Source organism: Naegleria gruberi (assembly GCF_000004985.1).
Source record: "Naegleria gruberi genomic scaffold NAEGRscaffold_10, whole genome shotgun sequence".
In the NCBI taxonomy this organism is placed as follows: Eukaryota; Heterolobosea; class Eutetramitea; order Acrasida; family Naegleriidae; genus Naegleria; species Naegleria gruberi.
This window is the reverse complement of record NW_003163317.1, coordinates 622,941-649,765: the sequence shown is the minus strand read 5'-3', so window position 1 is coordinate 649,765 and position 26,825 is coordinate 622,941. Positions and strand designations below refer to the sequence as shown.

The 26,825-nt window shown below is 34.6% G+C and overlaps 10 protein-coding genes across 10 annotated transcripts; 2 read left to right on the top strand and 8 right to left on the bottom strand.

Moving 5' to 3' along the window:
* The first annotated feature begins 58 nt into the window (after positions 1 to 58).
* Positions 59 to 711, top strand: NAEGRDRAFT_57333 (uncharacterized protein). Its single transcript, XM_002680349.1, has one exon. It carries the CDS (start codon positions 74 to 76, stop codon positions 683 to 685), a length of 612 nt encoding a protein of 203 aa, XP_002680395.1. The 5' UTR covers positions 59 to 73; the 3' UTR covers positions 686 to 711.
* Positions 712 to 888: 177 nt separating this feature from the next.
* Positions 889 to 2,658, bottom strand: NAEGRDRAFT_64604 (uncharacterized protein; the record flags this gene model as incomplete). Its single annotated transcript, XM_002680232.1, has 1 exon — positions 889 to 2,658. The coding sequence occupies one exon, from the start codon at positions 2,656 to 2,658 to the stop codon at positions 889 to 891; it is 1,770 nt and encodes a 589-aa protein (XP_002680278.1).
* Positions 2,659 to 3,343: 685 nt separating this feature from the next.
* NAEGRDRAFT_47159 (uncharacterized protein) lies at positions 3,344 to 4,069 on the top strand (the record flags this gene model as incomplete). The annotated part of the gene is made up of 1 exon (XM_002680348.1): positions 3,344 to 4,069. The coding sequence occupies one exon, from the start codon at positions 3,344 to 3,346 to the stop codon at positions 4,067 to 4,069; it is 726 nt and encodes a 241-aa protein (XP_002680394.1).
* Positions 4,070 to 5,498: 1,429 nt separating this feature from the next.
* On the bottom strand, positions 5,499 to 6,116 carry NAEGRDRAFT_64602 (uncharacterized protein; the record flags this gene model as incomplete). The annotated part of the gene is made up of 1 exon (XM_002680231.1): positions 5,499 to 6,116. The coding sequence occupies one exon, from the start codon at positions 6,114 to 6,116 to the stop codon at positions 5,499 to 5,501; it is 618 nt and encodes a 205-aa protein (XP_002680277.1).
* Positions 6,117 to 6,536: 420 nt separating this feature from the next.
* NAEGRDRAFT_78838 (uncharacterized protein) lies at positions 6,537 to 7,376 on the bottom strand. Its single transcript, XM_002680230.1, has 2 exons — positions 7,070 to 7,376; positions 6,537 to 7,007 (listed from the first exon to the last, which is right to left on the bottom strand). Exons 1-2 carry the CDS (start codon positions 7,246 to 7,248, stop codon positions 6,620 to 6,622), a joined length of 567 nt encoding a protein of 188 aa, XP_002680276.1. The 5' UTR covers positions 7,249 to 7,376; the 3' UTR covers positions 6,537 to 6,619.
* Positions 7,377 to 7,673: 297 nt separating this feature from the next.
* Positions 7,674 to 9,454, bottom strand: NAEGRDRAFT_78837 (phosphate transporter; the record flags this gene model as incomplete). Its single annotated transcript, XM_002680229.1, has 2 exons — positions 7,674 to 9,170; positions 9,289 to 9,454. 2 exons carry the CDS (start codon positions 9,452 to 9,454, stop codon positions 7,801 to 7,803), a joined length of 1,536 nt encoding a protein of 511 aa, XP_002680275.1. The 3' UTR covers positions 7,674 to 7,800.
* A 753-nt stretch (positions 9,455 to 10,207) lies between these two features.
* Positions 10,208 to 15,250, bottom strand: NAEGRDRAFT_47156 (uncharacterized protein; the record flags this gene model as incomplete). The annotated part of the gene is made up of 1 exon (XM_002680228.1): positions 10,208 to 15,250. One exon carries the CDS (start codon positions 15,248 to 15,250, stop codon positions 10,208 to 10,210), a length of 5,043 nt encoding a protein of 1,680 aa, XP_002680274.1.
* A 31-nt stretch (positions 15,251 to 15,281) lies between these two features.
* NAEGRDRAFT_57331 (adenylate cyclase) lies at positions 15,282 to 23,283 on the bottom strand (the record flags this gene model as incomplete). Its single annotated transcript, XM_002680227.1, has 2 exons — positions 15,282 to 20,464; positions 20,757 to 23,283. 2 exons carry the CDS (start codon positions 23,281 to 23,283, stop codon positions 15,450 to 15,452), a joined length of 7,542 nt encoding a protein of 2,513 aa, XP_002680273.1. The 3' UTR covers positions 15,282 to 15,449.
* Positions 23,284 to 23,850: 567 nt separating this feature from the next.
* NAEGRDRAFT_57330 (uncharacterized protein) lies at positions 23,851 to 24,859 on the bottom strand (the record flags this gene model as incomplete). Its single annotated transcript, XM_002680226.1, has 1 exon — positions 23,851 to 24,859. One exon carries the CDS (start codon positions 24,857 to 24,859, stop codon positions 23,972 to 23,974), a length of 888 nt encoding a protein of 295 aa, XP_002680272.1. The 3' UTR covers positions 23,851 to 23,971.
* A 230-nt stretch (positions 24,860 to 25,089) lies between these two features.
* NAEGRDRAFT_5292 (uncharacterized protein) lies at positions 25,090 to 25,404 on the bottom strand (the record flags this gene model as incomplete). Its single annotated transcript, XM_002680225.1, has 1 exon — positions 25,090 to 25,404. A coding segment is annotated over one exon (315 nt), but the record flags the coding sequence as incomplete, so codon positions are not given.
* Positions 25,405 to 26,825: the final 1,421 nt, after the last annotated feature.

The following is a 26,825-nucleotide window of genomic DNA, read 5'->3' as shown; positions in this document are numbered from 1 at the left end:
AAATACAGTTATAACATTACTCTCTAACACATCCCTCAACATTAACTCAACAAAAAAAAAACAATATAGAAAAATGGGTTGGTTTGATGGTATTCCTGGTCTTTCTCAAATGGAAGCTGGTTGGCATCAGTATCACAAGATTAGAGGAGACGTTACAGTTATTAATGAGTCAGATCTAACTTTGGAATGCTACAATAATCATGCTTATCAAGTTGATTTTTGGGGTGGTTTGAATCGTACCATTCATCCAGGTGCTTCTTTTGATTGTCACATTGAATTTTATGCCTTCATGGACACTAACAAGGGTGATACGGCAGCTGAAAGTGATTACAATGTTTTTTTCGAAGGCCAGTGCTGGGGCCAATTGAATATCTATGCAAGGGATGGTTTTATTGGAACAAAATCTGCAACAACTCCAGCATATAAATTAGGGTCTGAACCTTTCGTCAATCTGTATAGATCCAATGAAAGAACAGTCATCAAGATTTTCAATGGAGATGGTATTAAGGAAATTATGAATAAGAGATTTACAGATAAAATTGAAGGATTACAAAATGAACTCATAAGGGTGACAGAATTGATTGTCAAAAACCAAGGTGCAGTTGCTGATTTATTGAAACAACAAGAGGAATTGAAGAAACAAATTTCAGCTACCATTACTGCAAAGAGTAAATACACAAATTGAGTATGATAAAACTCTGTTTCTATCTCAATTAAATTGAAATTGATATTATAAAAAGTTCGTGTTGAGCATGTACTTTTTCTAAAATTCACATGTATTTAAATGTCGTTCTCCCGTTGCATAATCTGATGCGATAAATATAAGGATTCAATAAACAAGTTCTTTAATAGATTTGAGTTTAAATACCTTCCAGTGATTTCTGAAAATTATTGAAACAAGATCATTAAGGAAGCAAAGCACAAAGCCAACCAAACAGACAACAATGAACCAACTCCATTAACCCTTGTAGAATTCTTTGGGAGTACAGTTGATGTCACTACAATTGGTGTAGAATTTGAAGAAGCAGGAGTGACACATGGAATTATTGGAACCTCATCATACACGTTCCAGAAAGGACATGTCTTTCCAAGTATTTCTGAAGATTCATAGTTTGATCCACTTTGAATAACAAGATAATTATCAGAACAAGTAGAGTAGGAATTCCATGTAGTTTGGTTAGTTCTCAAATTCGTTCCTGAATTGTTTCTATTTGGATTTCCACTCGACACAAAATTAGACCAATAAACAATTACTTGTCTTGAGAGCTCCAATTCAGAAGCAGTGAGTGAGTAAGCCTCAGCTCCTTTCATATGTTTGAATATTGAAGGAAATTGGATTGGAATTTCAATAGCGTGCATGCTCTTTTGACATGATGTTGAGAAGGGAAAGTAATGATCATAGATATAGAAATAGGCATTCAAAGAAGACTTTTTGGAGAAGGAAGCAGCTAGATATCTTGCATTACATTGAACAGCAGCTTGTGTTAGAACATCATTGAAATAGGCAAGGTTATCTTGATAATTTGAAATGTTGTAATAATTGGACAATTGAGGGAAGAATTGAACTGTCTTTGTAGCTCCAAAATATGAACTGAATGCGAGTTGCATTTGATATGCAGTAATATTTGAAGGAAAAGAACTACAAGTAAAATAGCCCATTTCATTCCTTGTGGCACCTATCAACAAGTTGACCATGGTAAACTTGTTATTGTCAATTACATCATACGTATTGTTTGTAATGACATAATTATCGAAAGTTACAGTGAATGCAGTTGGTGCCTTGGCAGCTTGATAGGTAATTAAACTATCAACTGTTATATTTCTCAAACATTCCAATGTTGAACAATTGAAATTTGTTTTCAAATTTGAACCAGCAGCAAGAGCAGTTACAGTACTTGTTTGCATTAGCCATTTCAAAGAGGACCCACTTTGAACGATAGCAGAAGTAACAGGAACTTGACTCAAAAGAGGACTTGCAAGCAAAACCAAAGTACTAATTCCTCCAGCACTTTCTCCGGAAATGGTAATTTGACTTGGATTACCTCCAAAATTAGCAATATTGCTTTGAACCCATTTCAATGCTTCTAATTGATCCAACAATCCAAAGTTTGTATTGGTGAGTCCGTTTTCACTTTTTAACAAGTCATCAGCCAAGAACCCAAAAACTCCCAGTCTATAATTGATGGACACAAAGACAATTGGAACATTATTCTCAATTGAGGTTTTTACCCAATGTTCTCCATCATAGATATTACCAGTTCCATGAATGAAGGATCCACCATGAATCCAGAACATGACTGGATATTGATTTGTTGGTGAGGCACCGACTGGAGCCCAAATATTCAAGAATAAACAATCTTCACTTTGTGGTTCAGTGTATGTAATGCTAGAATCTGGAGTTTGGACACAAATGTTGCCAAAGGATGTGGCATTGAAGATGGCAGTTGAATTCATGGAGGAAACTGAAACTGGTGGCCTGAAACGATTAATTCCTTCTGTGGTTTGAGCATATCTGACACCAAGGAAGGATTTAGTTTGGTTATTGGTGGACACACCAATGTAGGAACCTTGTGGAATGGTTACGGTGATTTGTTCTTGTTGGCATGTAATTGTGGCCACAAGAGAGAGTAGCAACAGTAAGTATGTTATTGTTTTCATGTTGATTTTTTTAATTCGAATATGTTACATTGAGGTAACACACAGATTTTAAAGATATCGAATTGTTGATTGAAAGTTGCCAGGATGGAGTAATGAAGAAACTCCACAAAGGTCCTAATGAGCATTGCGTAGTAATACAGCGGTCAACTTGACCAGTTTGGTCAAGTAGCAATCATTGAATTATTTTGGAAATTATTCTATTGGTGCATGGAACCGTAAGGAAGTGTTTCTAATAAGATAAAGATAACTACAGTTTGTTTCGAATATTATTTTTGAACCTTAATCTCAAAGTAACTTGGTTTTCGGAGTTATTGCCAAACCTTATTTTAGGGATCATCACCTTCGTTCTCATTCGCCCTACTCAACCTATTGCATATGGCCAGTCCACTGGTGTATTAGTAGAGAGTGTTTGACAATCCCTATTGAGGAGTATAGAATAATTACAATATGTTCATCACAAGTTCCTGATGACCACTTTTCATTGTTACAATCAAAAAAAAATGAAACAACACAGAGGTGTTATTCTCGTGCTCGTGTCGACAGTCCCAACTGTTCATTTTCACAATTTACCCAACAATATTGTCATTCTCTTGTGAATAAATTATTCATGTGGAGAAATCAGATGCGAGAGGAAGATGTTTCACTTCACTTGGAATCTTTTAATCAATTTAAACGATTAAAAAAGATGGATCATCGGATGATTGAGGAATATTACGATCATCATGAATTACCTTGTTGTAATAGAAGAAATTGGATGATTGTTTTTGTAAAATTTAGAGGAATTATGTTACGATATGCTAGTGAAAATTGTCGAGATGATTTTGAAATTGTCAAGTTGGCTGTGATGAATTATGGAAATTCTCTTCGATTTGCATCAGTGAGATTACAGGATAATGATGAAATTGTTTCTATGGCTCTGCATAATTCTCCAATTGCGTTGCAATTTGCATCAGCAAGATTGAGAAGTGATTTCACAAATGTAAAAAAAGCCATCTCAAAATGTGGAATAGCTATTCAATATGCGTCTGATAATTTGAAGAATGATTTGGAGATTGCCAATGCAGCATTTGATAATAATCTCGTTTCCTTGAAATATTTACCCTTGACAGTTTTGAATCAACTTGCTTTGAAATTTGTTACAAAAAATCGAAAATGTTTACAATATTTCCCATTTTCGTTGTTGAATGATTATGATTTCATGATGAAAGTAATTCAGGCCGGAGGAAGTCTTTACTATGCCTCATCAGAATTACAAAATGATTACAAGTTTGTTTTGGCAGCTGTCAGTAAGAATGGTCTCTATTTACAATGTGCCTCAATGGAGCTACAACGCAACTCAAAGATTATTAGTGCAGCACTGGCCCAAAATAAGAGAGCTCTAGATTATCTTAAGAAAAATAAATACTACTGATACAGTTTCATAAAAAGGAATTCATAAAAAAAGGAATTTTGTGAAGAGGAAAATTTGATGGAAAATTGTTGTTGGTGGGAGGTTGAGTGATTATCTTGGCTATCTTTTGAAGTGAAACAACAAGATGAACATTGGTGTTAGATATCAATGTATTTATTGTTGTATTGATGAAGAATGACCAAGTAGATGATGAATAATTAATGTTGGGAAGCATGTAAAAATTCAACTTGACCAATCTCTGGAAAAAAGTTGAAAAACACTGCAATAACATCCTTCCTGATGTGGTACAATAATAAATCTTTGCCCTCCTCGTGAAATTGAACAAGTTTTTCAAGTGTTTCTTGCGAATTTCTAGGTTTTGCTAACATGCTCTACAGGAGAGAATGTACTCGAAGAAAAGTTTTGAAACTTTCCAGGGTGATACTCTTGATGATTTAGAACAAGACCATAATGGTCTTATTGCTCAGGTTGTTGTTGATCATGATGAAATATTTAAATTAAAAACTTGATGAGGTTATTCTTGAATTTAAACACTCGCATCAGTTTGGGTTGTTATATTCATAACTATGATGAACAATTAATTATGGTTTTACTTCTCCAACTCGACAAAAGTTTCCATAAAATTAATAATTGCCTTCCAAAATTTGTAATTCATGATGAAATATTAAAAAACCAATATCTATACACTCCAAACTATCCAATCCTACTGCACAGAAAGTGGCTTTAACAATGATGAAGAATTGTCCTTGAAAATCATCGCCGAGCAAGAGACATGTATTTGATGAAAATTTTCTTGATATTTTTTCGACTTTTGCAAAACAATCAACACCAGCTAAGTTAATAAATAATGTGGTGTGATGATTGTTTTGCAATATGTGAAAACCATTCAACATAAATGTTCTATTCATATAGATACTTAATGCAGCAACAAACCGATAATTATTATTCAATATCACGAAATAATGCTTGAAAAATTATTTTGAAAATTGGAATGTGAAAAAAATATTCAATAACAATGGTACTTTGTGGCATTGCTGATTTTCGTAGTGGTTTTTCATCATGAAGGCACCAAACTTTCACATCATCATCTCAGCGTGATCTAAATAGTAGTAATAATAGTAATTTTTATTAGTAGATGATCATCATGAAATTGGAATTTATATTTTATGATGGAAAATCATAATTCCCTCCATTCGGCAAGGGACATACTACCCTCATTCTTTTAGAATCTTGAAAGTTCCTTTGATGAAATAGATTTATTGTTACGATTCTTAAGAATTTGGAAAGAACTGAAAATGAAAATATTTACAACTGACTAGATGTGATGGAGTTTTCAAATATACTGTCCTTTCAGTTATGTAGCAAACGTGAGAGAGATCAATAATGAGTTGGAAATTGTAAGAATTATGGATCACAGTGAGGAATATATCTAGAAAATTGGCTTTTCATTATTTTTACACTTATCCACAATATGTTGAATTCTCTTCTGTCTGGTTGCCTCTCTCTTTGCTTGGAATACCATATTGAGAGCTTGCTTCTTTACACTTTTAGTTAGACTTTCAAAATATTCAAATGCATCCTCTTCATCTTCAAATGCATCTTTCAAATCTTGTGGAATTTTCAAATCATAGACATCATTCATTAAATCCCACATTCCATTTTCCTTTGCCTTATTAATCATTGAAAGTCCATGTTCTGTCATTTTCCCTTCCTCAATCAATTCTGCCACTCGATCCTTGTTTTTCTTTGACCACTGACTCTTATCGACCTTTCTTTTACAAAAGTATTGCATGTATGAATTGTCAGGATCCTCAGGATGAGGTCTGGCTGTTGAATCGATCCATCCAAAGCAAAGTGCTTCATCCAAAGCTCGTTCATAAACTATAGTTTCCCTTTTAGTATGCTTTTTATGATAAATCAACCAAATTGCATCCTTGCTTGCATTATTCTCCTCAAGCCACTTTCTCCATGTTTCTTGATCTTTTGCAAAAAACGTTTCTACTTGATTAATTTTCCTTTCTGGTTTTTTAGTTGTTTTTTTGTTCATTGTTTTGGTTGATTTTGTAATTTTTGATTTGGTTTTTTCATCATCGGAAGATGATTGTTTGGATTTTTTAGATTTTGAAGATGATGAAGATGGCATGATAAGTGTCGAGTTGTTTTTTTGGATTTTGAAATGTTGCGGTTTTTTTACAAATTATTTAATGGTTCGAGCGCGGACAAGAATTTGGTTACACAAAATTGATGAAATCAAAGAGAATCCTTACCAATGCTATTGTTGTCATTATCAAAAGTGAGATCATGTTGTGGATCGTGAGGATTAATTGGTTTCTCAAATTGATTGAGAGATCGAGAGAAAAATCGAACTCGAACTGTAGATAAGTTTTTGATGGAATGTGGTTTGATCAATCTTTGCATTTTTTTCTTGTTTGTTAACTGTGTTCGGTATTGGTGAAGATAATATGGTGCAATAAATTAGAATAAATATTTAATACAATCACTGTTGTGTTGTCTCACATAAATTGTTATGAAATTGTTGCATTCCGAATATTACACTGAGGAAGAGTTCTGGTTTGAAACACTGACACTATCTCTAGTAGAGGATGTATTTCCACCAGGGATTAGTTCAGTTTCGTCACCAACAAGCTTACGTTTATAACACCAGAAAATGGTCAACCCATCGACAAGTAACACACAAATTGGAATGATCATGAAAGCTAATCCCAAAATAATGTAAGCAGCAACAGTTGTCCTACTGGAATCCTTTTTTTCACTTGTATTCCACAAGGTCTTTGGCAAACTATCCACATTGTAATAACAGTCCACAAAGGTCGAATTACATAGATTAGTGTTTAAATCACTTGATGTAACAGTAACAGTCACTCCATTCTTTGTAATATTATATTGCATTACATTTCCATTGACAATTGAGCAACCACTATCATCAAGAAAATAGAATCAAGTCAATTAGCTATCATTCACACACAAAAAAACACAAACCTTGGTGTACAATCAGAATGCTTCTCAACAGATGAATATATAGAAAAGTGAGAAGCAGCAGCCCACGTAGCAATAGCAGCACCCAAACCCGCCACCAATAATATAATAGCCAACACTGTGGCGACCACACTAATAATCACATACTTGTTCTTCAAGTGAAAAGCCAATCTTTCATTCATCTTTTTTCAAATTATTTGGTCAATTAAAAATCTTTGTATTGATGTGATGTTCTTCAACGAAAGTTAGTTTGGGAAGGAATCAAAGAGAAAAGTTCTACTGCAGAAAGAAGCCTTTGAGAGAATCGAGGATTTTTTTTTGAGCGCGTTACTCCTTCGCAGATTTGCCCAAATAAGGTCTGTGGCAGGATCAACAAGCATTAAAAAATGTCAACTAGCAATTGAGAAGGAAATGTTGCCTGTTGTTTAATATTTTGATTGGGTGTGGTGAAAAAATCTTTTATGGGAGAGAATAAGGCAAGTGAATCCAAGACATTATGGCGCCGTAGTGTGGAAAAGACGTGTATTACAAAATGCATTGTAATCAAGGTTTAAGGTTTTAATAATTACATTCGTGTTAATTGCATTTCCTTTAGAGTCAAAGGTTTGTTAAAATAATATTTTTTTATCTAAGGAATTTAAATGCACACCGATTCGAATAAATTCTCTCAAGTTATGAGAATCGAATTCAAAGCCATCCAAGTACTTTCAAGAGTTTGTACATTATGCAATTATTTAAATAACAAGCCATTTAAGGAATGAGAACATGGCTGCAGATAAAATTGCAGAGATTGGCAATGTGGTCAACCAACCAATAACAACTTCTCCCAACAGTTTCCATTTTACACCTGAAAAATCTTCAACAATACCAACACCAATGACTGCACCTACAAGAGCATTGGTTGTACTGACTGGAATTCCCATTTTAGAAGCAATCAAGACAAATGAAGCTCCACACAATTGACTACTAAAACCTTGAGATGGAACCAATTGTTTCTTATTCAAATTATTACCAACAGTCTTAATGACACGTGATCCAAAGGCTGCCAATCCAACAACAATACCAGCAGCTCCAATAAATAAAATCCAGTAAGGTACAAAGGCGTCAACCTTCAAATGTCCTTGAACATAGACTGAATAGATGGCACTGAAAGGACCAACAGCATTACTGACGTCATTGGCACCATGTGAAAAACTTGTCAAGGAAGCACAGAAAATCATCAATCCCTTGTAAATGACATCAGAATTCTCCTTTTGTGTTTCAATTGTCATTTCGTGAGAATCAAAGTATTTGGTAGTCTCCTCAACATTTTCATTATTTTCCTCAGCAACCTTTGTAATGTCATTCTTTTCAAGTTCATCCTCATCTTCCAATGATCCATAAGATGATTCTCCAACAACTGTACTATTCTTCTCATTAATATTATCCACATTTTCAAGATTGGCCACAGTATTGTTCATTTCTGTTTCAGTTGTGAGGGATTGAGCAATATCTACCTCTCCAGTTTCATGCTTAGCTTGTTGTTCATGTTGCTTTTCAATGGCCTTCTTGATAGCTCTCTTGTGTAATTGTCTCTTGATGAGTGGAATGAAACAAGCACAAACAATACCAACAATAATACCAACACCAATAGTTGTTGGAATTGAAGCTGCAAGTGGTACTCTATCCAAATACAATGCTGGAGAACCTTCAATGAATAATGAACCAAATACCATTGTAACAGTAATGGCAGTAATAATTGGGAAAAAGATTAGTGTTCTCTTTTCAACATTTCCTTGCAAAATGAATTTCTTAATAACAAAATAAAGTGGAGCCGATGCAATACCTCCCAAAATTGGTGAAACAACCCAAGAGAGTGCAATTCTTCCAATGGTCATCCATTGAATGGCCTTGTATCCTTTCAGTGAAATGACAAATCCACAAATGCCACCAACAACTGCATGAGTTGTTGAGACTGGCAATGAAAGATAGGTCGAGAATATGAGCCAAATTGTAGGACCTAACAAGACACACATCATTCCAATCATGTAGAAGGTTTCTTCACCTGGTTGGAAAAATCCTTCCACAATAATTCCAGTTCTCAAAGTTCCACTCACATAATCACCTAATTATTCCAATACAATCAATACAATTAATTGACAATTACTTGATTTTTAACATACCCATCACTGTGCAAACAACATTTTCATGATAAATTTACAACAACAATTACAAAAACATACCCATAGCTCCAAGAAATTCGAATATACTCGCAATGACAATGGCCCACTTCATACTCAATGTCTTGGAACCAACAACAGTACCAAAACTATTGGCCACATCATTTGCACCCATACCACATGACAGCACAAAACTCGTTATACCCGACACAATGACAATCCATAACATTTTCCTAATTTAAAATTCAATCAAACAACAACAAAATTCTTTCTAGAATGAAATTTCAATCTCTTATCGATAATTATTATCAACCACCACTCCTTATCCTCCTCTATGGAATCAATGATGATGATAATGTAATTGTTATTCTTCTTCAATTTGATGAAGACTCTCGGTTGTTTTTTTCTGAATGAGGTTTGGATTGGGAACGAAGAACCCACCACCTCTCTTAGCCTTGACCTTCCTAAAGAGTAATCCAATTAAATCATCCTCTCTCTGCTTATCAGTGTAAGAGAGAGGAATTTGTTTCTTGATCAGCATTACGAATCATTGTATAATAGATACACCTTCTAAATGGTCATGGAGCGTTAGTTTTGATGAATTGAAGAGAGTTTGTGATGGTGAGGAGAATGATGAGCAACCCTATCGGCTGGGTAATTCCTTTGGCAAAGATATTTTCGATGGATCATGTGATGATATTAGTATTGTGAGAAGAAGAATTTTGCATCTGGTTTGGGATTGAAGTGAGAATAATTTGTGAGATCGGATTGCCTGATAATCTAGAAAGATTTTTTTATTGTTGTGATGAAAAAATGATATTTTTGAAGGATGATTCGTAACGGTTCTCGTTGGCGCTTAAATTTATAAAATAAAAATAAATTAATTAAAACAAAAATTCTCCATGATTCATCTTCATTTTAAACAGATAATTTTTTCAACCTTCACTTGCGGAATGGACACAACAGGAGTATTAATTGAATTTTATTCTTCATCTTTACTGGACCTAACAGGATAGCTTACTTCCAAGTCTTGCTCATCCTTTTCTTCTTCTGGAACAAAATCAACAACATCATCCGTAATGATTGCTTGAGCATGGTGATGAGATTTGACTAAATAAGTGAGACACAAACCCTTTCCTTTTGCTTCAACACTTCTTTCTTCAAATTCAAGACCCATATCATAAACTCTTTCATAAGTTGATCTGGAAATTTGAATTCTTCCAGCAATTGATGTCGATTCCATTCGAGAAGCAGTGTTGATGGTATCACCCCACAAATCATAGGCAAATTTCTTTGTACCAATCACACCTGCAACTGCACTTCCTGTATTCACTCCAACTCGAATATTGATTTGATGTCCAAATTCCTTTCTATTCTGTTCATTGTAGGTTCTCAATATTTGGAAAATATCCATTGAGAAACGAAGCATTCTTTCTGGGTGATCAGATTGTGTATTTCCAATTCCTCCAACACAAAAATAGGCATCTCCAATTGTCTTGATCTTTTCCAAACTATATTTGTCTGTTAAGGCATCAAATCCATTCACAATATTATTTAACATTCCAACCAATTGAGTTGGATTGAGGGTTGAAGACATTTGAGTGAATCCAACCATGTCAGAAAAGAAACAGGTAATATCTGCAAATTTCTCAGCAATGAATGTTTCACCAGATTTCAATCTGTTGGCAACACTTTCTGGCAAAATAGATCTCAATAGATTTTCAGACTTTTTCTTTTCTTCAGCCAACAATGCATTTTGTTTCTTTTCAGAAGTTGCATCCTTAATGAAACATGTCACAACTGGTTTTCCATCAAACAGTGTTGAAAACAAATTGATTTTTGCAGGGAATTTTGTCAAGTTCTTTCTCACACAATCCAATTCAACAGTTTCACCAAGACTTTCAGAAGATGTTGTCGATTTGGCATTCTTAATCAAGTCAGAAATGACTCTCTCCAACTCTGTCCTCGATTCTTTATCAAAGAGAGTGAAAATTGGAGTTCCCAAAGTATCTGATTGTTTGCATCCAAACATTCTTTGAGCTGCTGGATTGAATATTTCAATATCGCATGCACTGTTACACAACACTGCTCCATCAACTGCTGCATTGAGAATATTTCTTACTTTGGATTCATCACCCTCTGCTGAGGCAATCTTATTCTTCTTTTTGAATATATTCTTACCTGGTAACTGATTGTACAAAGCATAGTTTCTCAAAGGATCACTGGAATCCAAGTGATCATATCCAACATAATTCAACATGTTTCTTAAATGGAAAATATCATTCCAATGATTGTGGAACACCTTGTTCAACAAGCCAAAAAATAACACTACGGCAGAAAATCCAAATATACCGAATAGAAGTGCAATAATTGTTGATGGTGTTGATCTAGCAATGGTAAACAAGGCCAAAAACTCTAACAAATCAACACACAAATGATGTACCAAACCATCAACTACTGTGTTTTTCAAAATTAGCTCCTCTGGAGAGAAAACACCTTTCATCAAATCCTCATTGTACTTGCTTGATTTAATAGTGAACTCATCGACTGTGTTTTCCAAACTTGTGCAGTTTCCAGCAGTACAGTCTGTTCCTGTAATAATTTCATCAATCTTTGGAATGGCGCCAAGAATGGTTGGTGAAACTCCTATTTTTCCGTAAATCAGCTCATTATATGTTCTTCTAAAATCAGTAACATTATATCTCACTTCATATCTGAATAGATTCATTGTTGAGTTGTTTACAAGCAAGGGATCATTGTAAATAGATGAAGAAAGTGTTGATATGAACTGCTCATTCAACTTGTGCCCAATTGATTGGGCCAACACTAATGATTCTGCAGTCTTGCGCACACTCAACATGGTTGAAAATCCCAAGTCAGAGTTCAATCTCAACTCCAAAAACATCATTGATGATGCAAGAATTGTAAGAAAAGCCAAAGAAAGGATACAAACAAAAGAAAATACCTTTGGTTTGGTAATGAAAGATTTAAGGAAGCTAGTGGTAGAATTCTCATCAACATTCTTTCCTAATTCTTGGTAGATCTTACCAACCAAGTCTTTTGTTAAATGTCTTTCGTATAATGCCAGTGTGTTGGCAACTAGAGTGAATTGAATCCTGATGTAAATAATGTAAATTAGGGAGGACAGAATATAAAAACAGGCAGAACCAACAAAGAAATAGAGGAAAGTGTTATCAAATTGCACAGAGTCAAGTTCACATCTTTCCAAGAAACTGAAACATGTTTTCACAAAGGCATTTGTGAAAGTTTCCCTGTTCAAGAATACCAACATGAAATCATATTCTTTCAATGTTTCATTGTATCCTCCTGATGGATAATTTTCAACAATATCAATCAAGAGTGATGAAATTTCAGAGAGTGAAACATTCTTCTTAATGACCTCAATGAATGAATTTTGATTCTTTGTTTGAATCACAGGAACAAATACTTCATTTGTTTCACTATTGTAATCTTCATACATTTCAGGTGTGAATTTTCCAACAATTTTACCTTGTGACATCTTTTTAACATGTTCAATATGTTCAACATAGAAATTAAGTCTCTCCTTCCAAATCTCATTTAAACTTGTTACAGTAATGTTGCTATCTGTTTCTATTTCCAAGACGTCAATTAGTTCAGCTTCCTGAACACCAATACCCTGATTCTTTGCTTGGATTAGTATTTGATTATTTCTGATTTGTTTCAAGATTGCATATGAAGAAACAGTTGGTTCACAAACTTGTTGGACAAACTTGACATTTGAAAGAACTTCCTCTGAATAATACACATTCAACACAAGGGAAACAAGTATTATTGCAAATGAAAGAAGGCAGAACATTACTACAGAGGCCACGTGCAACTCTCCGTTGGTCTTTTGTGCTAGAGCCGCTTTGAAAACATACTCTCTCTTAGTTGCAGGTTCATTCTCAACACCATCCAACATATGATCATCAAAATCATCATCCATTAGGTTTGTAATTGGTTCATTTGTTCCCTTTCTCAACCCATCGAGAGAGAATGCAGGAGGTTCAACGCTTACTACAGGTCCATCATAGGGCACAACACGACTAAACTTTCTCTGCCTCCTTCTCTTTGTGGCAAGCTCTTCCTCTTCCATAGTTGCTGCTTCTTGGAAGAGTTCAGCAGCTTGATCCTTGTCAAACTTGATTTCATCTAGAAAGCGAGCATATGATCTCAAGAAGGTTTTGTTATTCTTATATCTTGAAATTCTATTGTGGAAAATATTTTCAGAGTCAGCCATCAATTGAGCACATTTACTATTGATAACTTCCAAGTTAGTAGTGTCAACAACATCTTGTAAAAATTCTTTCCAGAAGGATTTGTGAAGAGATTTGAGTTGCGAAAAATTTGAATCAACTCTAACTAGCAATGATTCCAAGTCTGTTGTGTTTCTTGCAACTTTACCATTTTTAGAGATGTTCAATTCTTTGGTAACCTCACCAAGGGTAACTTTCTCAAAGAATGATAACTTGACTCGCGTAGTTTTTTTCAACAAACTATTGGCAAAAATTGAGCTATTCGATTCATCTGGATGGTTGACATAGATAAGTAAACTGGAGAACAATATTAGAGAAGGATCATTGAATGTTTTCTGATGAGAAACACCCTTAATAAATGCGAGACACATATCCGTATCGTCTAGTATTGCCTTTGTTTGCTTGCTTCTTCGGATTATGTTAAACCTAATAAATATTTTGAGCTTGTTCAAACTTTGTGATTCATGAAGTGAGGAATAGATATTTGTAGCTTCTCTTTCAAGGCCCATTTTTGCAGACTCTGAAAGTTGAGTTTGAGCAGTATCTGAAATGGAAACTCCTCTCTCGATGGCCTTAATCATCTTGTGTCTAATGAAAGCCATTGTTCTTAGTATATACAACTCCATCACAATGAATCCAACACAGAAACCTAAAATAATGAGACCAATTGTTAAACCTGACATTCCAAGACCTAAATCCCACTTATTATTAGAATTGACCAAGGAAGAAATGAGTGAACCAATTGAAGATCCAACCTTTGCAAAAGCTACAGCAAGATAGAAGGAATTTTCAATACGTCTCTGAAAGGGAAGTGTAATTAGAATCATTGGAACAAATGTCAGGGCTGCTACCAAATGTAAAGTAGCTCTTGCCCAAATTTCAGATTTTGGAATAAAGAATATTAGATAAATCTCAAGCATGTTTGAAATAACCAAATAGGTAATGGGCCAACCAACAACTGTATGAAACACAACCTTACTCCTCCAACTAGGAGAATAGGCAAAATGAGTTGAAAGTATCACTAGAGAAAATGCAAGCATTGAAATAATCGAAAGTGCATACAAGTACGTGTTACCTCCAAAACAAGCAACTGTTTGGAATCGAGAAAGTGCATTAGTATTATCATCAATATCTTCAAAGTAAACTGTCTTTGAAAAGTCACAATCAATAAAACCAGCCAAAACAAAAGCAAATGGTTTGCTCAGCACTGAAAACACCAAACTCGACACAGCCATTACCACTTTCATCTTTTCAACCAACTTGCTATTTCTATAAACAGTCCAAGCAGAAAATGACACAAAAAACAAACCCAACAAGATGACAGCCATAATGACACCTGCAATTGCAGCACTCTCTTCATAGGGCACCAAATCTAATGAAAATGTGATTGGATAATTAAGTGCTTTGAAAATCCAACTTCCATACTCTCCCCAATTGTATTCGCCTAGTGTTGGTAAGAAGATTGAAGTCCAAATGATATACAAATGATACAGTATTGAAATAAAAATAAACCTCTTTGATTTCTTGTATGATTTATCCTGTAGAGCCAAAATAAAAGTCAATATTCCAGTTTGCACTGTTCTCATAGTTGTCGAGGCTATTGTACTATTATTCGATTGAACACTTAGTGCACTTCCAACAATACTTGAGCCTTCTCCATTTCCTTTCATATGAGTCCTCGATTCGAAATAATTAGATCTTTGGTCGTCTTCTATAGCAGAGGCCTCCAACTCATCACTCCCGGACATTTTAAAAAGCAAACCAATATCTTTTTGTATTCAAGAAGGGTTAATGATGTTTTTTTTAATAAGAATTGAGATTTCATGTTTTACCCGCCATTTCTGTAACTCACTAACATCGCCATCATTGGTTGTCAGAATCGTTAAGTGACAAAAAAGGAAAATATATTGGCAAATAAAATGATTCTATATTACCAAAATGGATTCATTATATCTCTGCCTTTGCATCCTCTGGTTTTGTAGTTAGGGAAACCTCGAGGTCAGAATCAATGATTTCGTTATCAGAAACTATGGCCTGTGCATGGTGATGAGATTTGACTAAATAAGTGAGACACAAACCCTTTCCTTTTGCTTCAACACTTCTTTCTTCAAATTCAAGACCCATATCATAAACTCTTTCATAAGTTGATCTGGAAATTTGAATTCTTCCAGCAATTGATGTTGATTCCATTCGAGAAGCAGTGTTGATGGTATCACCCCACAAATCATAGGCAAATTTCTTTGTACCAATCACACCTGCAACTGCACTTCCTGTATTCACTCCAACTCGAATATTGATTTGATGTCCAAATTCTTTCCCATTCTCCTCGTTATAGTTACGTACTACTAAGAATATGTCCATTGAGAAACGAAGTATTCTTTCTGGGTGATCAGATTGTGTATTTCCAATTCCTCCAACACAGAAATAGGCATCTCCAATTGTCTTGATCTTTTCCAAACTATATTTGTCTGTTAAGGCATCAAATCCATTCACAATATTATTTAACATTCCAACCAATTGAGTTGGATTGAGAGTTGAAGACATTTGAGTGAATCCAACCATGTCAGAAAAGAAACAAGTAATATCTGCAAATTTCTCAGCAATGAATGTTTCACCAGATTTCAATCTATTGGCAACACTTTCTGGCAAAATAGATCTCAATAGATTTTCAGATTTTTTCTTTTCTTCAGCCAACAATGCATTTTGTTTCTTTTCAGAAGTTGCATCCTTAATGAAACATGTCACAACTGGTTTTCCATCAAACAGTGTTGAGAACAAATTGATTTTCGCAGGGAATTTTGTCAAGTTCTTTCTCACACAATCCAATTCAACAGTTTCACCAAGACTTTCAGAAGATGTTGTCGATTTGGCATTCTTAATCAATTCAGAAATGACTCTCTCCAACTCTGTCCTCGATTCTTTATCAAAGAGAGTGAAAATTGGAGTTCCCAAAGTATCTGATTGTTTGCATCCAAACATTCTTTGAGCTGCTGGATTGAATATTTCAATATCACATGTACTATTACAAAGAATAGCTCCGTCAACTGCTGCATTGAGAATATTCTTCACCTTCGATTCGTCACCCTCTGCTGAGGCAATCTTATTCTTCTTTTTGAACAGGTTTCTAGAAGGCAGTTGATGGTATAGAATAAAGTTTCTTAAAGAGTCATAAGAATCCAAGTAGTCATAATCTACATAGTTCAACATGCTTCTTAAATGGAATACATCATTCCAATGAATTTGAAACACTCGAACCAGTAACCAATAGAAAATAACTATTGTGAGAAATCCAAGAATACTGAAAATTAGTGCAATAGCAGTAGAAGGTATTGATCTTGCAATGGTAAACAAGGCCAAAAATTCAAGAAAGTCTACACTTAGGTGGTGGCTCAATTCATCCACAACAGCATTCTTTAAAACCAACTCTTCCTCTGTAAAAGTTCCTTTAAGCAAATCTTCGTTGAACTTGCTAGATCCAATTGTAAATTCGTCCAAAGAGTTTTCCAAACTTGTACAATTGCCAGAAGAACAATCAGTTCCTGTAATAATCTGATCAATTCTTGGTATCATTCCTAAAATTGCTGAATTTCCTCCAAGCTTACCATAAATCAATTCGTTAAAACTTCTTCTCAAATCTGTTACATTGTATCTCACCTCCACCCTGTAATAATCTAAGAGGGTTCCATTGATTAAGATAGGGTCATTATATAAAGAGGGTGATAGAGTGGAAAAGAAAATCTCATTTAGTTTGTATCCAATTGACTGAACCAAAACAAGATTTTCGGCGGTCTTATGCACACTCAACATTGTTGAATATCCTAGATCAGAATTAATTCTCAACTCTACGAACATCATTGAAGATGCAAGTATTGTAAGAAAAGCCAAACAAGCAATACAAAAAACAGAAAACACTTTTGGTTGGCTGATTATTGATTTGAGAAATCCCAAAGAAGCATTTTCTTCTACTTTCTTTGCCAAATCTTGATAGATTTTACCTACAATATCCTTTGAAATACTGCGTTCCATTAATCTAATGGTTCTAGTGATAAATGAGAATTCAATTCTTACATAGAGAATATAGATGGCTGTGTAAAGAATGTAAAATGACAATACAGAAACATAAAAGTATAGGTAGTAATTGTTGAAATTTTTGGAGTCAAGTTCACATCTTTCCAAGAAACTGAAACATGTTTTCACAAAGGCATTTGTGAAAGTTTCCCTATTCAAGAATACCAACATGAAATCATATTCTTTCAATGTTTCATTGTATCCTCCTGATGGATAATTTTCAACAATATCAATCAAGAGTGATGATATTTCAGAGAGTGAAACATTCTTCTTAATGACCTCAATGAATGAATTTTGATTCTTTGTTTGAATCACAGGAACAAATATTTCATTTGTTTCACTATTGTAATCTTCATACATTTCAGGTGTGAATTTTCCAACAATTTTACCTTGTGACATCTTTTTAACATGTTCAATATGTTCAACATAGAAATTAAGTCTCTCCTTCCAAACAGATTGTATGGAAGTAATATTTTCGTTTGTCTCGTCCTTAAGAATACCCATAATATCTGTTTCATCAACATCTAGACCCTGATTTTTAGCTTGAAGGAGTATTTGATTATTTCTGATTTGTTTCAAAATGGCATATGAAGAAACAGTTGGCTCACAAACTTGCTGAACAAACTTGACATTTGAAAGAACTTCCACTGAATAATAAACATTCAAAACTAAGGCAAGGAGCACAAAAGAGAAGGATATAAAGCAGAACAGGATAACAGATCCCATATGATATCCTCCTTGTTGTGGTTGGGAGAGAGCACTTTTGAAAATGAACTCCCGTTTTGCAAGTGGATCATTCTCAACTCCATCCAACATTTGATCTTCATGAATTGTTTCAATGTCCATACTCTTTTGGTTGCTAGCCTTTAAGCCATCTAGAGAAAACCCCAAATTGGTTTCAGAATGCTGTTTACCATATTCTGTGAATAAATTACTCTTAGCAAGAACACGTTTTTTAGATGGCTCATCTTCGTCAACAATGGCTGCGTCTTGGAATATTTCAAAGGCAGTTTCCTTGTCAAATTTGATTTCGTTTAAAAATTGTGCATACGCTCTGAGGAAATTCTTATTGTGTTTGTATCTGGAAAGCCTATTATTGAAAATAGTTTCGCATTGGCTCATCAGTTGTGAACACTTGTTATTAATCGATTCCAAAGTTCCCACTTCAATTACATCTTGCAAATATTCTTTCCAGAAGGCCTTATGGAGGGACTTCAATTCAGCTATATTACTCTCTACCTTATTCAATAATTGTTCGAGATCAGATGAATTTACACTATTCTCATCCTTAATTTCCTTAGAAAACTCTGTTAACATAATTACTTCTGGTATATTCAATTTTTGCTTTGCCAAGATTTTCAACAACCCTTTTGCATACATTGATCCTAAATTACCATCTCCATAGTTGAAATAAATTAACATGGATGAATAGAGAAGAGTTTTGCTATCGTTGAATGATCTTTGAGTTGACGCACCCTTAATGAAATACAGAGATAAATCAGTGTTTGTGAGGATGGCTTCTGAGCTGTTTTTAGAGTTTTGATCAATGCTGAATCGAATAAATATTCTTAAATATCCTGCCTGTTGTGTTTCAATGAAATGGGAGTAAATTGAAGTGGCCTCTTTTTCCAGAATGTATTTGGCTCTTTCTTTGAATTTCGAAGGCAATGATCCACTAACAGATAGAGTTTTCTCAACAATAGACAACATGTAACTTCTAATCTTGTGAGTAGATAATCTAATGTATAATTCCATTCCTATTACTCCACCAATGAATGAAATGATAATAAGAGCGAACGTTAAGCCAAACATTCCCAAACCAAAACCTGAATTGTCAGCTGAGTTGGCAAGGGAAGATATCAGAGAACCAATTGATGCTCCTATTCTTGCAAAACCCACTCCAGAATAAATTGAATTTTCATATCTGTATTGGAAGGGCAGTTCATAGAATAGTATAGGAATCCAACTTGCTGAAATAATCAAGTGAAGGATTGCTCTTCCATACATGAACTCATCATGAATAAAATACATGATGAACATTTGAAGAATATTACTAATAACCAAGTATGATAATGGATAATGGACAACTGTTTTGAATACCATGTCACTCTTCCAACTTGATGAGAAGGAAATTAAGGTGCATAATATGGATAGACAAATTCCGAATACTGCAATAATTGAAATAATGTAAAGGTACATATTATCCCCAAAGCACTCTGCTTCTGGATATCTAGAAAGAGCATATGCCTTATCATCTATACTCTCAAAGTACACCTTTTGCTTGTATTCACAATCTGTAAAGCCCGTCAGAATAAATGCAAAGAGTGGTCCCAACAGAGAGAGAACAAGTCCAGTCACCATTACTATTAATCTCACCCTCTCAATGTGTTTACTCGTCCTATGAACACTCGCAACTGCCATTATAACAACAAGAACAGATAGGGCACTGATTGCAAACACAATTGCTCCCAAAGCCTCAATGCCACCATAGGGAATTAAATCTAGTGAAAGGGTTACTGGATAATTTACTGCCTTGAATATCCAATTTGCATATTCTCCCCAATTATAATCGCCTAGTGTTGGTAAAAAGATGGAAATCCACATTATATACAAATGATACAAAACAGAGAGAAGCATAAACTTTTTGCCCTGCCTCAGTGGCTTGTATTGCATTGAAATTATATAGGACACAATAGCTTCCTTAATACTTTTCATCATTGTTGCTGAAAAATTGGTCGAGCTAGATGAACTACTCGTATTGCTTCCTATAAAACTTCCCGACACATGTTGATTTTCTCGTTGTTGTGATGATGATTGTTGTATGGTTGATGATTCATTAAAATTAATACTCCTTTCAATAAATGTAGTTGCAGCTGCACCATTATTAGAAGCTTCTGCAACAGACATGGTAACGTTATGGCTTTGGACCCTTGATATTAACTTGTCTTATTTTTTTCATTAAGGTAACCAGCAGATCAAAGTACATATTGGGATTTCTTGTTTTCGCTTAAAGATATATATATATGGGCATATAGAGATGAGAATCTCTCAAGTACAACGAGTTCATAACAAAGATCCTCCAAAGAAGCATTAATGTTACAAGGGATCGTGCCGAGGTTTATTTGTCCAAATCGACACTTTGAGTTCTCTTGAATCTTCTTTTCATTTTGCCTAAAATTCCCTCACCTTGATCTGCATAGAGGGAATCGAGTGAATCTGATTCAGAATTTAAAAATCCCCTGCTTCCTGTCACTTCAGCATATCTGAAATTGTTACGAGAACCATTCAGGTTATTCTCAGATGTATTCTTGACCTTTTCAGAGACTGCCCACTTCTTTATCGTTGTTTGAATGAACTCCAAAACTCTTGGCCAGAAGAGTACTCTATCATCGGTGCTCTCCTTTTCCAAAAAGTTCATTTCCTCATTTGGTTGTTTGGATACCACCATTCCATATGGTGAGTAACCTTGCAAGTCTCTAGCTTCAAAAAAGTGGCACAGCCCACAATCTGCAGTCCACTCACCATTTGTTCTAACATTCAACGTTTGTGAAAAAACTTCAGTTAGCCACAAACAAAGCCATTGGAATCCATCAAACCAGTCAATCAAATCGTCCCATGATGCTCCATTATCTTCTAATTGAATAGCTGTCTCAATTATGAGATGGAGTATTGTCTTTCCTTGCTTATCTTTATCGAATACAATTGTTTTCAGAATGCTTTTGTTTGAATCCCTTTTATCCATCGATAAAATTCTCTGGTGAAGTCGTAATCGGAGAGAATTTCTCTTTCTTGGAGAAGGTATCTGATCATCCACAGCAGCAATACCCTCTGAACTACTACCACTTCCAGTCGAATCTCCACTCATTTGTGAAGTATTGAGATCAACTTTTCTAGCGCCTCCAGGTTTGCAATAGTTGGAAAGTCCAAGACAAATCACTTTCATTGCGTCCATATCATTGTACAATATACTCGTCATTAAAATATTCATTCCGAATGAGTTTTTCATGAGAACAGCCTTCTCAAATGTTTCCCTTCCAAACAATTCCGATCCATAGGAAAGAATATTATGAAGGAGAGTGAATGATGTATCACTAACTCCATTAGAACTCTTTCTATTGTGGAAAAGACTTATATCACTGCTGAAGGAGCCTCCACTTGATGGAATGAGAACCATTCTCAAATCCCTAATGCAGGCAAACAGTGCACTTTCATCTCTTTGATTTCTTTTGAGTAAGACTTTTGGTGCATTCCTGAATTGAATAAATGATGATATATTGAAAATAAATATGAATAAAACAAACCTAGCCAAATATTTAACAACCTCCAAATCTGCACCATCTCTGCAAACTTTGTGAAGTAGACTTTCAGCAAGAATTCCTGAAGTAACATCAATTTTGGCTCCAAACAAAACCAACAAGTCACATAGTCTGAAATTTCCATTTCTAAATCCAATAGTTATTGGAAGGTTTCCAAATTGATCATGGTGATGGTTGAGCTGTTTCTGTGAGACACTTGGTTGAGATAACAGAAAAGCACTTGCCTCCATGGCTTGTGCATGCTTGCAAGAATAAAAGAGAGGTGTTGCAGAATAATGGTCCAAAGCAAACCACAAGGATTGTTGTTTAAGTAGACACTGTTTGGAATGTTGGGAAGAACTGTCATCATCCAATGAGTCGAAGTGCCTTATGGCAACATTAAAGTTTTTTCCAAAATTCCTGCTAAATCTCTTACTTTCCAAAATAGAAAATGATGAATCCGTTATTGATGAAGATTTGTCAGAGTTGAGTAGTTTAGAGATGGGTATGTGCTTGTAGGAACACTTTTTATCGCAACAGCATCTTTTAAACCACTGCAAGAGTTCTACACGATTATGTTTTGCTGCCAAGTGTACTAGTGAACATTTCTGTTTTGAAAACTTCATCTCTCGTAATATATGGTCAACCACAGCTGGTGTGGAAACTTGTTCAAGCTCTTCCTCACGCATATTCGAACACAACTCCTTGCTTATATGTTCTAGGAGTGTTTCCTCTGAAAACTCACCCTCTGAAGATGTATGAATAGCATCCAAACGAGAAGAGGACAATGATGAAGGAGCAAGTGTATCAAATGTTGATTCATCGATGAGACTTATGTTGAAATTCAGTGCTGATGATGAAGCTCGTGCTGATGTGAGAGTAGAATTTGGTAGTAATTCCTTAGGGAATAATCTTTCTCTCCACCATGTACTCGATGAGAGCAAGGCACTATTAGTATTGTTATTATTATTATTATTATGCAAAATAGTAGATAAAGGTCGTGATGGTGAGCAATTAGTGGAGGTTGGAATTTTAGTTGGTGTGCCATCTGATGTTGATGAGGAGACAGACAATGCAGAAGGAGAAAGTGGTAAACGTAAATTATTAGTATCAATATACATTTCTAATTTTCCTCTCTCGTTTTGATTATTATCGGTTATTATTATTGTTGTTGTATTATTATTATAATTATTTGTACATGGAGAAGGATTTAAACTAGACACTGTCCGAGTAATACCATCCTCTTTTCCTTCCAATGCTGATGCTGATGATGATGTTACAGCAACATCTATCCGTTGTTGTTCTTGATAATGTTTTCCATTGTCGCCACCAGCACTGCTGTATTTTTCTTCTTTGTTTTCTTGTTGATTTTTCTCTTCCTTCTTGTTGCTTGGAGGTAAATTAAAATTTGATTCCATTGTTGAGGAGGAACACATGATAGTTGAGAAAGTTGTATGTTGATGATGTGAGCTTTGACAATTTAATGATGAGGAGTTGTTTTTGTTGAACAATTCTTTTCTAATGTTTGAATTTTCTTGAAGAGATGTAGTTTGCATGTTCTTGAAGAATTAGACGAAACTACAAATTGAGCTGGATATGGCCTAATAGAGAATTGTATGAAAAGAGCACGATTTGGTGGTACTTGTTATGTTTGCTGTTGATAATACAGATAAGGAATGAATAGTTGAAAGGATTTCTATTCAAAAGACTTTGTTTGAAACTAAACTATTCTCGAAATACTTTCTTTAATCATTAGGATAAAGATTTTGTAATATTTTAGGCCACGATTGGTAAATAAACTTCCTTGTTGATGATGGTGAAGAATTAAATAATAATTCAATTAAACAAATATTATTCGAAAGAGATATTACAGTGATTTGTCCTGTTTTTTTCGTATGTTCATTAGCAGCTTCCTTATTAAAAGACAGGTGAGGAGGAAGATAGGAAAGGCAAATAGGGACACCAAAGTACGCATCACTGATTGTTTCAAAATAGGCATAGCCAATTACCTTCCTTTATTACATTATTCGATTAAATAATATTCTTAAAATTGTAAACTAATATGTTAACACACTGTTCCATAATAACAATTAATGAAGAGCATGTTTAAATATTCTTGGTATAGTAGAAATTGCCACGACGTTCATTTTCATCATCATCATCAATGTGAATATGACTACTAGACATTGGCTCATCATCATCGTCATCTTCCAAGACAAAGGCCATCTTGGGTTCTTCCTTCTTCTTATTTGTTTGATGGTGCTTGGAGGTGTGGTGGTGACGGTGATGATTCTCCTCTTCATCATCGTGATCGAAATTGATATCAACATCATCATCCAATTGTTGTTCATAATCGTGTTGTTCCAATTCTTGTTGTTGGACTCGACGTTGTCGTTTACACATGACACAACCACCTACAACTGCAACTAGGAGCAGAGCTGGTGGGAAGAAGAGAATTAAAACAATAGTTGGCCATGATAATGATGTATTGTCAACATTGACAGTGACAGTAAATTCTGGAGAGTCAAAATTCAATTCTTGAGATACCTTTTCAACCTTCTTTTTTAATCTGAAAACATAAGCTCCTTCAGCAGTATCAATTTCAGTAGGAATTGTAATTTTTAATTCCTTTTCTTCAATAGTTCCATTAGTATTGTATTGATAAATTCCACCATTTGTCGAATATTCCTTTTTAGAGTGTTTTGATACTACTACAATATCAAAAGAACAATGTTCAATAGAAAAGAAGGAAAAACTCAGCGATACTTGTGTTCCAACATTATAATTAGGAATAGACGATGGTGCTGATGGATCAAGAGGTCGAAATTCTATTTGTGTTGTATTGAGAGTGGTATCAATTCTTGTACTCGATAAATTTAATGTTGATCCGATTGTTGTTTGTACAATCAATAGGAGGACAAATAATCCGACAATTAATTTAGTGGTCGACGATAATGAAGGTGATGATCCTCCCCAAGTATTGTGTTTGCTCATTTTTTTTAAATTTAAAATAATTTGGATTATGAAAATGTAAATAGTTTACAAAATTGTATTCCCATTCAGTTAAATACAAAAGTTAAAATGGATTATGAATTGGAACGTAAACTCTTCATGACTTGTCTAACATGTTTAGCATATTCCTGTCGTTCTTCTTTCGTGAGTAATCTTGCCGAATGTTCATTTCTTGAAAAGAATTCCATCCAATCATCTTCTGGATTTGGCATATCATTAGGTATTCTCGGCATTAAATGTAAATGAAGATGACAAATAGATTGTCCACTCAAAGGTCCTTCCTGTATCAGTAACTCTATCGAATCAGTATTGTGAATCTGTTTTAATGCTCGAATTACCAATTGTGAAAATTCCACAAATTCCTTAGCATGCTCCAATGGAAGAGATGAAAATCTAGTCACATGTTTCTTTGGAATAATCAGAGAATGACCAGGAAAAACAGGTCTAATATTATAAAGTGCCATAAAATTCTCACTTTCCTCAATCAATCCCTCAGAAACAATTTCTCTATTGCAAAATACACAAAATTGATCAATTACATTCAAATCTATCAATTCCGAATAATATTTAGATTCCCTTAACATGGTTTGAAAAAATTCCGAAGGTGTTGGTTTTGGAATTAAATTCTCAATATATTCCCGTCTCAATGCTACAACACTCGTATCAATTACTCTCGGCTGACTATCCTTATTTAATCCATCATGATTTAATTTCAAACGGTTGAGTTGTGGATTTTCCAGAATAAATTCTCGATGATTTCGGAGAGTGGAGAGAAAATTGGTGATGCATTCATCTAAAAGGGTTTTTGATGGTGAGGATTTGTGATTCCGCAGCACCTGACTTATTCGCATTTTTTTTAAATATTTAAAAATGCATTTAAATATTAATTGATTAATATTCAATACTATTTAACATTCTTTACAAACACCATTATGTTGTTTAAAGATTTCTTCATGGATACAATGTAAAATATCTTTCACGATAATCAAGTCATGGTTGTAATCCTCTCAAGTCCTCTATCGCATGTCAAACTGACATTTCAATTAATAACCCAACATAAAAAAATATCTCAACACAGTTCCTCCACAAGTTGCCTTGATATTCCACATCACTTCATCAACTCCAACAACTCGAACAATTCTGAAAAATCTTTCACTAATAACTAATTACCGCCAAAAACTGTTTTCGCGCCTTTTCACAAATCAGGAACTGTAATTAGTAGAACACTTGTAAAAAAAATTGTTTTACTTCTTCGCGTCGTATTCAAGCATCATTCAGAAAAACAAGCCTTTCTGAAACTCTGCAACACACACAAGACTCGGAAAATAGACCATTCGAGTGTTTTTGTGCTGAGAGGCAACAGTGGAATAGAAATTTATATTAATTTACTATATAATTTATTAAATAAGATGTGGAAAATTCAAGATCGATTGGATCGATCATTGTTTGATGGGAAATTCCGGTTGATTGGATTAATAATGATCATGATGGGATTTTTAATTATAGCGAGTGTTTGGATTGAACAGTGGAATACTGGTATTAATAGTATTGGAATTGATGGTGGATTGACAATTGTGAATAATTTGTTGAGTGGAGAAGATTTGATAATCGAATTGGCAGCTGGAGTGCAGAATGGAACTGCTCCTGGAATGACTTATGGGTTGTACCAACAGATGGTTGTCTTTTCGAATATTCCATTCACAGCACTTTTCATCTCGCTATTGGCATTTTCTATTGTTAGCTTTTTCATTCAATTGAAGAATATGAGGAGGAATCACAAAATTCTCTACGGTTTACTGTTTGCATTATGTGCTGGTATGATTTTCAATATGCTATCGAGGATGGGTTCAGAACTGACACTGCTAATTACCAATAAGGAAATTTCTAAAATGGCAAATCAAATAGTGAAGGGAATTGATCGAGTGGCAGTAATTTTTGTCATTTATAT

Coding starts and splice junctions, on each gene's coding strand:
- NAEGRDRAFT_78838 (XM_002680230.1), bottom strand. CDS start 7,248: ATGAATGAAAGATTGGCTTTTCACTTGAAGAACAAGTATGTGATTATT. Junction 7,008..7,069: donor CATTCTGATTGTACACCAAG/GTTTGTGTTTTT, acceptor TCTTGATGATAG/TGGTTGCTCAATTGTCAATG.
- NAEGRDRAFT_57333 (XM_002680349.1), top strand. CDS start 74: ATGGGTTGGTTTGATGGTATTCCTGGTCTTTCTCAAATGGAAGCTGGT.